Source organism: Podarcis raffonei, chromosome Z (assembly GCF_027172205.1).
Source record: "Podarcis raffonei isolate rPodRaf1 chromosome Z, rPodRaf1.pri, whole genome shotgun sequence".
Classification (NCBI taxonomy): Eukaryota; Metazoa; Chordata; class Lepidosauria; order Squamata; family Lacertidae; genus Podarcis; species Podarcis raffonei.
Genome location: NC_070621.1, coordinates 15549394 through 15563121, shown reverse-complemented (window position 1 = coordinate 15563121; position 13728 = coordinate 15549394). Strand labels below are relative to the sequence as shown.

The window sequence follows — 13728 nt, the reverse complement described above, 5'->3', positions numbered from 1 at the left end:
CTGCTTCAGACACATCTCAGCAAGAGCAAAGCAAATTTGACACACTCATAACTACACACACACACTCCTCTAAGCATGGCAATGAACATCTGATAAATCTTTTTAAGCGTTCTGTTTACAAGAGAATTTATTCTTCTGACGGCATCAGCTCATACGAGCCCTCTGAGTCAAATAACAGATCTTCCAACTCTTAGAAAAAAGCATTTTCCTTATTGGCTGCCCACAGAGAAGTAATTTATATCACTGTTTTTCCCCCCTCCTTGCAATTTACTGGGGGCGGGGGCATGAAGGCGTATGGAAATCCGAGGTCATCTGCAGTTTTTGTGGTGGACGGGGGGGGCCACAGTCACTTTTCCCACCCAAGATAAGGCATTTTAATTTAATTTAGTGTGCTTTAAAATGCATGCAGGCTAACCATTGGTTTGATTGGGTAGTTTTGCTGGCATTCAGGATCCAGATTCCCAAATGTTTTCCACCTACACATTTGGGATTTGTCAGTGGGGAAGGGTCTTCTTTCTTTTTCTGAGGAAGGGAAAATGAGGACAAATGGGGATCATTTTCAAAATGATCCTCCATGCCTCTCAGTGGCTGTATTTCTGGGGTCTGTTTAGAGGCCTATCTGTAAAGCTGTGGGGGGGCTGCATGATACGGCTTCAAAGGACAGCTCCTTTATAGTCCTGCCTTCCTTGTCCGCCTTTCCCCTACTGCCACCTATGACAAAGGCTCTCTCCTGGTACTAATTGAATCTGCCCCTTCTTCGGAAGAGGGGATACTAACAAGCTAACAAACTGCAAATGGGCGTTTACAGCTTGACTTGGAAGCTCCAGCCACTTGCATCCACATTCCCTCCCTTGCCATTACTTTTTTATGCTCGCCAGGCCATAAACAATTTAAAAAGATAACCAAATGCCCAGCGGTCCTCTTTCCTAATTAAGGTGTGAGCACCAAGGCTATGGAAGGGAGCTAAGTGCTTCAGTTACCTCCCTCTCCTCTTTCTCTGCTTCCCCCTCCTACTTTCTGCAGGCCTTGTTAGACCAGACAGGTCCCTTACCCAAATGGGAACAATTAAAGCCAGCAAGAGAGGGAGGGAGAAAGAAGGAAGGTTCAAGGAACAGCAGGCTCTATCTGCTGCCTAGGAAAGACATGAATCTGTGGATGCATCATTCTCTTTGCTGCTGGGACAAGGAGAGCAGGAGAAATAAGCACGGGGGACTTAGTCAGCTGCTGTTCATTGGTTATCATTTGGGATAGAGGTAGAATGGGGAAAAGGAGCCCCTAGCATTGCACAGCATGGTAACACCGATCAGGGAATGGTGGAACAGCTGACTAGGACCTGGGAGACCAGGGTTCAAATCTCCAAACAGACATACAGTGGTATGAACTTCAGGTTAAGAACTTAATTCGTTCCGGAGGTCCGTACTTAACCTAAAACTGTTCTTAACCTGAGGTACCACTTTAGCTAATGGGGCCTCCCGCTGCTGCTGCGCCGCCGCCACGCGATTTCTGTTCTCATCCTGAAGCAAAGTTCTTAACCCGAGGTACTATTTCTGGGTTAGCGGAGTCTGTAACCTGAAGCGTCTGTAACCCAAGGTACCACTGTAAAGCTCATTTAGGTGACCTTGGACCAGTCATTGCCTTTCAGCCTAACCTACCTCACAGGGTGTAATGGGGATTGAATGAGATGGGGGAGTTGTGCACCACCTTGAGATCCTTGGAGAGAAAGGTGGGATATAAATGCAATAAATGAAATGAGAAAAGGTTGCAACATTTGGGGCTTCTCAATTTAGAGAAATCCAAGTAAGAGGCAACATTACAGAAGTTTATGAAACTGCATGCAGGATAGAGAAAGCGGACAAAGGGAAGTTTTCCGCCCACTTTCCTAACACTAGAATTCATGAACATCCAACAAAGCTGAAAGTTGGAAGATTCAGGATGGACAATATAAAGGACTTTTTCATGCAGCATGTAGTTAAACTGTGGAACGGGGTGGAAGTAATAATAATAATAATAATAATAATAATAATAATAATAATGTACTACAGGAGGTATTGATGTATACTAATGTGGATGGCTTTGAATGAGGATAGGACAAATCCATGGAGAACACGGCCATCAACGGCTACTAGCCATGGGGGAGCAGGTGACGCTGTGGTTTAAACCATTGAGCCTCTGTCCCAGTTCCTGCCAACCTAGCAGTTCAAAAGCATACCAGTGCAGGCAGATAAATAGGTAAAACTGCTGCGGGAAGATAAACAGCGTTTCTGTGCACTCCGGCTTCCGTCATGGTGTCCCGTCGCGCCAGAAGCAGCTTAGTCATGCTGACCACATGACTCTGAAAGCTGTCTGCAGACAAACACCGGCTCCCTTGGCCTGAAGCAAGATGAGCGCCACATCCCATAGTCAAGTTTGACTGGATTTAACCGTCCAAGGGCCCATTACCTTTTTTTACTAGCCATGATGGCTATGCTCTGCCTCCAGAGTTGGAGGCAGCATGCTTCTGAACACAAGTTGCTGGAAACCACAGGAAGGCAGTTCTCTTTTGCTGGGGTCTTGCTTTTGCAGGTTTCTCACAGGCAACTGGTTGGCCTCTGTAACAATAGGATGCTGGGTGAGGTGGGCCATTGGACTGATCCAGCAGGCTCTTCTTGGTTTCTTAGCCATTGGGCATGTTCTTCTTTGGGGCATGAGGCTGCAGCTAAGTGAAAGAACAGGTTCCTAGGTTCAATCCCTAACACATTCAGGCTGGGCTAGGAGAGGGTCCTTTCTTTGAGAAGGGAATGATGGGCAAGATGGGCCATTGACCTAATCCAGCAGGGCTTTCCATATGTTCTTAATGCCCAGAGAAGGTATCAGAGGGTTGTGTTGCATGGGGAGAAGGAAGCAGATTAGAATTTTTTAGAAGTTTTTCAGAGGGAAAAACTTTTCAGAGGAAACTGACACACCACCCTAGAGTACAGTGTTGTCACTTTGTCCCTGGCTGCCTGCTCACAGGTCGCGTTGTGCATAGATTTTAATTTTAACAAAACAGCTGTCTCCAGCAAAAGGATCATCAACATCTGAAAAGGTTTTTTTAAAAATAATAAAAAAAAGAAATTCTCTGTCTTCTGCTGAACAGACTTCGGAGCTGTCATTGATTTTCCAGGAAGTGGGGGGGAAACCCGCCTCTGGCTATTCAACCAAATTAGTAGTCACTGATGACCAATTATTTTGCCCCGCTGTGAACGGGAAGCCGTTACTAAAAATCCAGTTTGTCAGACCCAAGGCTTTTCCCCTGAAACACCTTTCAACCGGTGTGTACTTAAAGTCCCTCAGAAGGTTCTGATGCTTTGGGGAAGTTTAATCCTCCATATAAAAAATAAAATAAAAAGTTTTAATGAGCTGCAGGGATGTGACGGGCCATCATGAGAACAGGCTGTTCTGCTCTCGGTAGAGAACTGTTTCGCCAAATGGGCGAATCACGTCTGTCAGGATTATACATACCTACAGCCGAAAAATGTCAGCCTTATATTTGCAAATTATAATTATCGTTCCTTGCGTTGACTGTCCTCCCCACCAAATACCTTAGGGTTTTTATTTTTTCAAAAAGAGAAGTCCTGATTTCCTAGTCTCTGTCACAAACATGCCATAGGCTTGTATCCAACAGGGAAGAGTTTGTAGCTCGTTTAAGGCCTACACAGTTTTGATTTTAAAATAGTGTTAATAATTCATTATCCTTTAAAGAAAAGGAGGGAAAAAAAGATCCAGCCCGCAGAGCCTTAATTAGGCACTCCCAGCCTCCCCATTTGGCACATAAGGCAGTTTTGGCCAAGTCATGCCCACCTGCCACCTTCACACCACACATTTAAAGCACTATGATACCATTTGAAATAGTAGTGGCTTCCCCAGTGGTGTAGCGTGGGGGGTGCAGGGGGGGGCAGCCGCACCGGGCGCAACATCTGGGGGTTAGGGTTAGGGGGCGCAAAACCACGGGTTAGGGGGTGCAAATTACTTGCCTTGCTCCGGGTGCTGACAACCCACGCTGCGCCACTGGGCTTCCCCCAAAGAATTCTGGGAGCTGTGGTTTGTGGATGGGGCTGAGAGGGGGAACTCCCTCTTCCCATTCCGGAGTGGCTTAACCATTATTCCTCCTTCCCAGGGAATTCTGGGAATTGTAGTTCTGTGAGGGGAATAGCAGTCTCCTAACAACCTTTATCACCCTTAATGAACTACACTTCCCAGGAACCTTTGGGAGAAGCCAGGGTTGTTTAAAGTGGTATCACAGTTTAAAGTGGTATCTCAGCTTTAAATGCATAGTGTGAAAGTGGTCCAGGGGTCATATATGATGTCAGGTGTGTGACAGTGAAAGATGGTCAAAAGAGGAAAATCAGCTGCTCACCTAATCCTGCAAAGCCCTATGGACAAAAAAAAAAAAGTTAAAACTTCTTCACAGGGAAGGATCATATTCTAGTTCGAAGGCAGGTGTGCTTTCCAAGAGAAGCAGCCCAGCACCCATCTTACAATCAAGCTGAACAGGAGCTTGCTTCTCTTTCAAATGAAATATTTCCTGGGTCTTGGAAATCAATTTAGCATCAGAGTACATAAAAAAATCTAGAAAAGTGTGGCAGTTTGGGGAGGGAGAGATGTTCCTTTGAAAGTAATGTTTTTGAATAGATGGTGGAATTGCTTTGCAGATATTTAAGGAGAGGCAACATTAGAAGGAGTTCTGCCAATAATCTCCTAAATGTTTATGTGTCTCTGTGTATATGTGTGTGCGCGCGTACACACATACACACCATACTTTTTGTGTATAAAAATCATATTTAAAAGTGGGAGTTGTCTTATACATGGATAGTTCACAGGGTTGCCATTTGATTGGTTGCTGCCACAGCTATTGCGTGTGTTATTGGTTGCTGCGTTAATGGGTGGTGTTGATTGGCTGACGCTGTGGTAGTTGGTTGGGTGGCAACGGGAGGCAGATTTTGCAATGCGTGCGGGTGAGTGATTTTCGGCAATCCCCCCCCCCAAAAAAGCTCAACAACTCTGGGCAATCCTTCTCAAAAAAGCTCACCAACCAACAACTCTGTGCCATCTCCCCCCATTTTCTTAAATTTGAGTCCCCAAAAATAGGGATAGTCTTATACACAGGGGTGTCTTATAGACGGAAAAGTATGGTATTCTGCAACTTTCCTGCATTGCATCAGGGAATGAGATATGCAGGTGAAGAGGAGAGATATGCAAATAGGCTGGCTTGGTTCTCAGTGCCTCCCACCGAGTTCTGTAGCAGGAAGAGAAACCTGACTGAGCATAATGCCCATGCTCTGTCTCCAGAGCTGGAGGTAGTAATGCTTATGAATGCCAGTTTCTGGATACTACAGGAGTGGGGAATGCTCTAGTGCTCATATCCTGCTTGCTGACTTGCCAAAGGCACCTGGTTGGCCACTATGAGAAAAGGATCTTGGACTAGATGGGCCATTGGCATGATCCAACAAATCTCTTCTTACATTCTTAGTGCTGGTCCCTGACACTGTGGCAGGAGTGGGTGATAATAAGGGCAAGTATAACTTCTCTCTCCAGTAGGGTGCCAAGATGCATCATTTACATTCTCTCATATAACTGAATGGTAAGCATTAAGAACATAAGAAGATCCTGGCTGCTGAATCAGGCTGAAGGGGGCCCCTGTTCTCACAGTGGCAAATCAAATACCTCAATGGGAAACCCACAATCAGGACATGAGTACAACAGCGGTTTGGGGCAGGCATCAGCTGGCCTACTGCTCCTTGTACCCGATTGTCCCTTCTCCTGACCCCATCCCTGCTATACCTGAAGCAGAAAATCCAAATAGCATCTCCCATCATGCTTAAATTATAATCAGCATTACGCTGCCCTCTGAGATGGGCCGTGTCAGCCTATCAAATGGTACAGCTAGCCCCAAATCAGGGATGTGGTGATGCCCCTAAGACATAGTCCCTGTGATCTATGACATACCATCCCCTTCAGCCCAGCTCCACACATCCAAAAATGATGGTCTCTTTATATATGAACGGCCACACTGGGTGTATAGCATTAGATCATGCACATAACACATACCACTCCCCCCCCCAAACTGTCCCACTTTAAATGGGACATCCCAGAATTACAGAAGCCATACTGGCTCATCTAAGCCGCCACTTCCCAAAGTCTTTTGGGTGGGTAATGCTCAGGGTTTCAGAACCAAATGTAGGGCTGCCAGACATCAGGATTCGTCCTTTGAAAATGGCGTCTGGGCAGAATTTTCAAAAAGCGGCAAAAATGTCCTAGGAAATCTGGGTGTATGGCAGCCCATATCAGAAGTGCTGATTTTTGTGTGTGTGTTCTTTTCTTAAAAAATAAGTAAGAACTTCCTTTTTTGAGATTTTGCCTAAACCAAAAGGCCGCTTTTCAATGACGTGCTTTGAAATAATTTCACATCAACCTAGAAAGAAGAGGGAGATTCTCCTCAGAATGGGAAGTGAGAGGTTTTTGGATTTTTTTGCTAGGTATATATCTATGGTGCTCAAAGGAGACACACACTCTCTTCCTCTCTCCTCTCTATGGTTGTCTGTGTAAGACTCTCTGGTTTAGGTCTATAGTTCTGAAGCCCTGAGCATTCCCCACCCGAAAGAATTTGGAAAGTAGCGGCTTAGGTGAGCCAGAAGGTGGAGGCGGCTGTGTGGTGGGAGCATTGGGTGGCAGGGAGCAGAAAAGGACAGTCCAAGGATTTAAAGGAGGTGGCAGTTAGGAGCAGTGAGAGGGCAAGATGGGGGAAGCAGTAATTGTTAACAGGTTTGTTAAAAGAGAGAGAGCGCAACATCCCCATGCACAGGAGAAGTAGGCTCGTGGGGAAAACCTGGTTGTGCAGGTATGTGTGTGTGCATATGTTGCATTTCCTTCCTTTTCTATTCTAGTTCCCAGAACTGTCTTCTGACTGTATAGCGCAAAAAATGTGTCACTTCCGCTTTTTGCCCCTTCCATTTAAAAATGCATGTGTTTGCTGGTCAATTAAATAGTGGTACTTGCAGGGAAGAAATTTTCCACGAGGTGGAAAATAAATTTTAGGTTTCTTATTTGCTTTGGTGTTGTTGTTCTTTTCTTTTCTTTTTTTGTAAGAGAGTCACCGAGTGCTTTTGTATGTAATGAAGTTGACAAAACTGAAAAGCTCTCTGTTGTTTTTGTCTCAGCTTCTGTTAAAAGCAGAAGATGCCGTGGAAAACTTTGTGGCTACAACTGCAAACATGTATATGGGGTGGGGATGCTCTCATGCAAGTCAGCTGGCTCCTGCACACATCCCAATTTTGCCTTGCAGAATGTTGGAGGGTATGATAACTGTTGTACTGTATCAATCCATCAACCTCTGATGGATGATTTAGAAGAACTGGGTCCAGCATCACTTTCGCTGATCATGTGTGCCAGTATCCATACTTAGCAGAGTTACATCTCAATGCAGCTCCTTCCTTGGAAGCGTCTTTGGGGTTCAAGGTACACACAGTAGGCAATAAACACTCATGGACGCCATAAAGATTCAGTTAAGTGTAGAGGTTTACTTGACAGGCATAAAAGCATATTGGTAGCAAATATATACAGACATTCACCACTTCCATGGTCAAGGCATGCTTGAGTCCAACAAGAGTCCAAGACTCTCTCTCTGCTTCTCTCACTGCAAGGCGCAAGCAAGAGACTCACAAGTTACAGTGTCATACTGTATGTGTCCAAAGAAGAGTTCCCATAGAAAATGTCCTTGCATAAACAAAACAATCTCAGCCTTCTGCTGCTTCTTGAAACTTCTTCTGTGTTCTTCTCTGTTTCTGGAACAAATGATTCTCACACACAGAGAGAAAATATCCAACAATAACATCATTAGCAAAGGCTCCTCTGAAGCCTGCAGTGTGCAATAATTAGTAATAAAATTCACGGTAGGAACAAAATAAATTAGGGGAGGGGGATTTAGGAAGAGTGACCACTTGCATACATGACAGGGAAATGACTGCAACCTCCACCATTTATTTATTTTTAAAGCATTGGCTATGATGAAGAAGGCATTTTATAGCTGCCCAACATTGACTTTAGGTAGGCACCCACTCCTAGTGACTTCTGTATGTTGTTGGACTACAGCTTCCATCAGCCCCAGTCAGCATGGCCGATGGTTAGGGGTGATGGCAATTGTAGTCCAACCACACAATCTACTGACCTCCCAGTGTTGTGAACTACAACTCCCACCACCATTGACCACTGGCCCAGCTGGGGTTGAATGTAGGGAAATTCAGTTTTGTTTACTTAATTCAGACTTCTCAAATGAAAACAAAGCTGTCATTCAAAATTTACATTTTTCCAAATTTTGGGTTGGAAGTTCTCCATCCAAACAATGTTTATCAAAATGCATACATTATCGGGAAACATGTGAATATATATATATATGCAAATATGATGTAGAAAAGAATGTATTATGTTAGAGGAAATTGCAAAACAGGTGGAGATGTTAGTCAAAAAGTCATATAAAAAGTTGTGTCTGTTAGGCGAAATTCATACTAAAAGGCTGGTGGATTTTCCCAAGAATTTAAGAAATCAATCAATTGAGGTGGAGCTATGGAGAAGTGGCTTCAAAGATTGCAAAAAAAGAGGAACTTAGACAGCAGAAATTCATACATCCACCCACCCCTAGGCTGATAGGATGTTGGGAGTCCAGCAATGTCTAGAGGGCACATGTGGGTCTTGATCTGATCCAGTTATATGGCGTTTGATTATTAGAGATTCATTTATAGATTCCTTCTTCCATGAGATCTTTCCCTTCCCATTTTTCCCCAGGCCCTCCACGCCATTCTTTGATCTATTGCAGCACAAATACAAAGAGATGTGGATGGACGAGCAGAGAGCCATCATCAAAGCTGAGAAGGCAGAAAAAAAGCAGAAGGTGAGCAGACCTTTGGAGCATAAGAACCTAAGAAGAGCCTGCTGGATCAGGCCAATGGCTCATCTAGTCCAATGTGCTATTCTCACCGTGGCCAACCAGATGCCTGTGGAAGCCTACAAACAGGACCTGAATGCAACAGCAACTCTCCAATTGTTGTTCCTCATCATCTGGTATTCCGAGATAGTCTGTTCCTGGGTATGGAGATTTTGCTATCATAATAGATCTCCATAAGAAGAGCCTATTGGATCAGGCCAATGGCCCATCTAGTCTAGCATCCTGTTGTGACAGTGCCAACCAGATGCCTCAATGGGAAATCCTTAAGCAGGAGCACATTCTCCTCCTGTGGTTTCCAGCAGCTGGTTGAAGATATGTGGGTTTTGCCAGGCTCCATGATGAAAGATTGGAGGTATGTTGCTTGTTCATTTCCAGGCCCAACTTAAGGAGCTTGTGTTGGTGTTTAAAGTTGTAAACAACTTAGGCCCCAAATATCTGAAAGACCACTTCTTTTCCTACAGACTTCCTTGGGTGTTAGGATCAGCAGAGGGGGCCTTCATGGTAGATCCACCACCTTCAGAATCTCATGGAATAGTGGTGACCCTGGAGAGGGTGGCAGCCTCTAAGTTGTGGAACTTCCTTCCCACAGAGATGGGTCTGTGCCTATATACTTTGGGGGGAAATAAGAAGACTCACCTCTTTACCCTAGCCTTTGATGTATGGGGTGTGTATTTTTAGAACCCCATAAATGGTAGTTTCTTTAAAACTGTTTTTAATGTTGTGTTTAATATTGCTGTGACCCACACTGGAAAGCTTAGGGTAAAGGGTGACTTCTTCTTCTTCTTCTTCATAGTTAGCTTGGAGAAGAGATGCTTAACATGTGACACCACAAGCATTCATAATTTCTTTGAAAGCTTGTTTGAAGGAATTGGACTTTACTGTCTTGGACTGCTTCAGTATAATTTTTACCTCTTTTTTAAAAACTTGTTTCCTCATTTGGGGTGTAGGGTTCTTTTGGAGGGTACTCCCAAGGCTCATACTTTACACAAAGAATGAAGCAGATGTGTTTTCTCCAAAGTGCAAAATTAGAACAAAGTTTTCTGGGTGACCTCAGGCCAATTGCTCACTCACAGCCTAACCTACCTCATAGGGTTGTTGTAATGAGAGGGAGGATAGCTAAGTATGCCACCTTTTGCTCCTTGGAGAAAAAGTTGGGATATAAATATTGAAATAAATACATGCGTACATTAGGAGGAACATTAGAAGGTGATGGACTCTCCCTCATCTGAAGGAGGCTGGATGGCCAACTATCAGGAACTCTAGCAGTGGATTCCCTGTTGGAGGTGTTGGACTGACCTTTGAGTTCTCTTCCAGCTGTCTGTTTGCAAGCTTCGGTGAATATGTCTCTGCTAAAATTGATATTTCAGACAAATTCATTGACTCTAACACTATCAGTCATTTCTGGCCATGATGACAGTGTTCTACCTTCACTGTCTGAGACAATATGCCTCTGTAGACCAGTTGCTGGAAGTCACAAGGGGGGAGAGTTGCTGATGCCCTTAGATGCTGCTTGTGGTTGGATGCTGGACTAAGTGGTCCTTTTAGTGGCCTACTTCAACAGGACTCTTATTATCTTCTGCCTCTCTGCTGCCTCTGAATCCCAGTTGCTAGGAATCACAAATGGAGAGAGCTGTTATGCTCACATCCTGCTTGCAGGTTTCCCGTTGGGGCATCTGGTTGGCCATTGTGAAAATAAGATGCTAGGCTAGAATTGGCCTTTGACCTGATCCAGCAGCCAGATTCTTCTAATGTTCTCTTAGGCCCTTGTCACTTGATGCAGTACCAAGAGAATCTCTGCTGCAGCAACGTTCTGGTTGGCAGCATATTAATCTGTGTGCCGTACTTGTTTTTAGAAACGCAGAGGAAAGACATATGACACACGCACGACGCTGTTCAGGAGATTCCTGCCTCCGATGCAGGCAGATCCTCTTTGGAAAATGCCCCACTTTCAGAAGGTACGTTGGAGATACAAACAGACTTGTCACCTTGACTCACTTGTGAACATAGCATTGATCACAGAGGTCCTGAAGAGTTGGCTCGCACCTTGACATTACTCAGACCTCTGGAAAGGCCATAGTTCAGGGGCAGAGCATCTGCCTCACATGTAGAGGATCCCATGTTCAGTCCTCAACATCTCCAGGTGTGGCTGAGAAAGACTCCCTGTCTGAAACCTTGATGAGGCACTGCCAGACAGTGTAGGCAGCAATGGGCTAGAGGGACCAAGGGTCTGACTCAGTATAAGCCACATTCCTCTATTCCTGTTTAGGAAGTGCTATTGCTCAGTTGTCTGAGCATTCACTTTTCATGAAGAAGGTCCCAGGCTCAATAACCAACATCTTCTGGTAGGGCTGATAAAATAGCACCCAGCAGGATTGAACTCTCATCTTGTCAGCTGATGAGTGGCGATTTCTGCCCTGCTCTCTGCAGGGATCTGAGGAGGACATAACCTCTTGCTTATCAGCTGAGAAGTTAGGGCTAAATCCTCCCACTTTAGAGGCATGCACCAGTCCTTTGCGGGGAAATGGTAGGTGCAGGCAATATAGAACTGATCCTCGCCTTTCTGCCCATTTCCCAGTGATGCTACCTGATGGACAGGTTGGCATGGTTTGAGCAAAATAGCCTCATGGGCCAAATTGGACCCCTGGCGGGTCACGGTCACTCTTTGGGCTGGAGGTTCCCCTTCCCATTTTGTCTGAAGAGATGCCGTGTCTAAATCTAGTTTAGAGATAAAGAACCAAAAGCAGGTAGAGCCTCGAAATCGCACATCAACTATCAGCAGCATCTCAATAGCAGCCTGAGTAGGCACACAGTTTCCCCGCACATCCTCTTCCCTATTCTGGGCAAATGTGTCTGTTGAAATGATAGCCGTTTACTTCTACATTTACCCCTACGCCTTGTAAATTAGCACATGCACATTTTTAATGGAAACCTCTGCCCTCATTGTTCTCACTTTTGCTGATGATCAAGTGGTTGTCCCAGGAGTGGGAGTGTCATATATTTGCAATTCCATACACACACATCCCAGTTCCCATTTAATGCTACTCTCAGGACAGAAAAAAGGGCTTGTGGATTCCTGTAACGGCCACTCCATGCCATCACAAACACAGTGCTTTGATCAGAAATGAGTGTGGCTGGGTTTTTTAACTTTCTCTCCCCCCCCCTTCCTTGCCTCGGCCTCGTTGTACTCCACTTATGCCCCTACCTTCATCTGCATATCCATTTGCATATGTCAGTAATAATTTATCCCAGCTACTTGTCAGTGTGGGGTCTGCCACAGCAGTGTGTGTCAGTGGAAGATCACGACCCAGGGGCTGTTCAAACAGATTGCAATCGCTCACTCACAAGCTGGGGTTGGGAGCCTTTGCTTGCTAACTTCACTCCCTCCGGGCCCTTTGCCAAATCCTCCAAGAGAGGAGAGGAGGCCCAGATTTTCTTGGAAGACTGATCCCACCGCCCACCTGTTCTTACGCTTGCGGTGGTTTGAGTCAGTATGATACGTTCAACAAAACCAAGCAGTTTAAAGTCTTCACTTGAATTGTGGCCAGTTCAGCCTGGTGGTGGCAGTGTTTACATCAGGGATGGGGAATATCAGGCCTGGGGACCAAATGCTGTCCCTGAAGCCTTTCTACATGGCCCTTGGGCCTCTTCACAGGCCACACGCCTCACCAGCCCTCATTTGCACCCTCCTCAAGAATTATTTTGCCTTTCTGATCAGAGGTAGATTTAGGGGAGTGTGACTGGTTAAGTCACACTGGGTGCAGAGCCTCGGAGGTGCTGTTGGGACACCGCAGCTATGATTTACAATGAAGTGCAAGAGGCAGAGGGGCATCAATTTTTGGTGTTGCAGAGGGCACCACTGAAATTTGAGACCTCAAGATCTGCCACTGGTCTGACCATGCCTCCTGCATGCATGGATGGAAGATAGAGAGTGGTGCATGTGTGTAGAAACTAAGTAAAATTTACCTTTGTTGCTGTGCCTACTTTTGCCTCTTATCCAGGCTACCACAGGCATGTGGCCCCCAGAATTGAAGAAGACCCCCACACACACTGCTTGCCTACATCTTTGAACGTTCACCTGCTTTTAATACTCCCCACATGCAGAAAGCTAGTACAGCCGTACCTTGGAAGTCGAACGGAATCCGTTCCAGAAGTCCCATTGACTTCCAAAACATTCGGAAACCAAAGCGCAGCTTCTAATTGGCTGCAGGAAGCTCCTGCAGCCAATCAGAAGCCACGGAAGCCCCGTCAAACATTTGGGTTCCAAAGAATGTTCACAAACCAAAACACTCCTGGGTTTGCAGCGTTCGGCAGCCAAAACGTCTGATTACCAAGGCATTCGGGATCCAAGGTAAAACTGTATCGGATCATAGAAATAGCCCTGCTGGATCAGATAAAAATGGCATCTTGTTCACTAGCCTGTTTCTCATAGAGGCCAATGAGAGGTCACTGAGAAAGTCACAAAGAGGTCAGAATAGCCCTCTCCTGCTGTTCTTCCCCAGAATGGATGTGGAGGGGGATTTTATTCAGTTTACATTTTGCAATAAATCTACCCAATTCGCTGTTTTCCTAAGTGAGATATGAACGGAAATGATGTCATTCCCTGAAATTTGCGCTATTTGAATTTTGCAATGCACTTCTCCCGCCAAGTGAGATGTATGGCAATGCATATGGTGCCAGTTAAGCATGCGTGAGAATGCATATATCTGTGAAAATAACATAAAGATGTGCATAATGGAAAATTGCCTTGGAATCATTTGTATATTAGCATACAA

The 13728-nt window shown here is 45.2% G+C and overlaps 1 protein-coding gene across 1 annotated transcript in view; it reads left to right on the top strand.

Annotated features, from left to right (window-relative positions):
* Nucleotides 1-13728, top strand: part of CFAP77 (cilia and flagella associated protein 77) — a 94893-nt gene that overhangs the window by 66242 nt on the left and 14923 nt on the right. Inside the window, exons 4-5 of the mRNA XM_053373872.1 lie at nt 8797-8902; nt 10810-10911. Coding sequence (XP_053229847.1) covers nt 8797-8902; nt 10810-10911 — 208 coding nt within the window. The remainder of the gene's footprint in view (nt 1-8796; nt 8903-10809; nt 10912-13728) is intronic.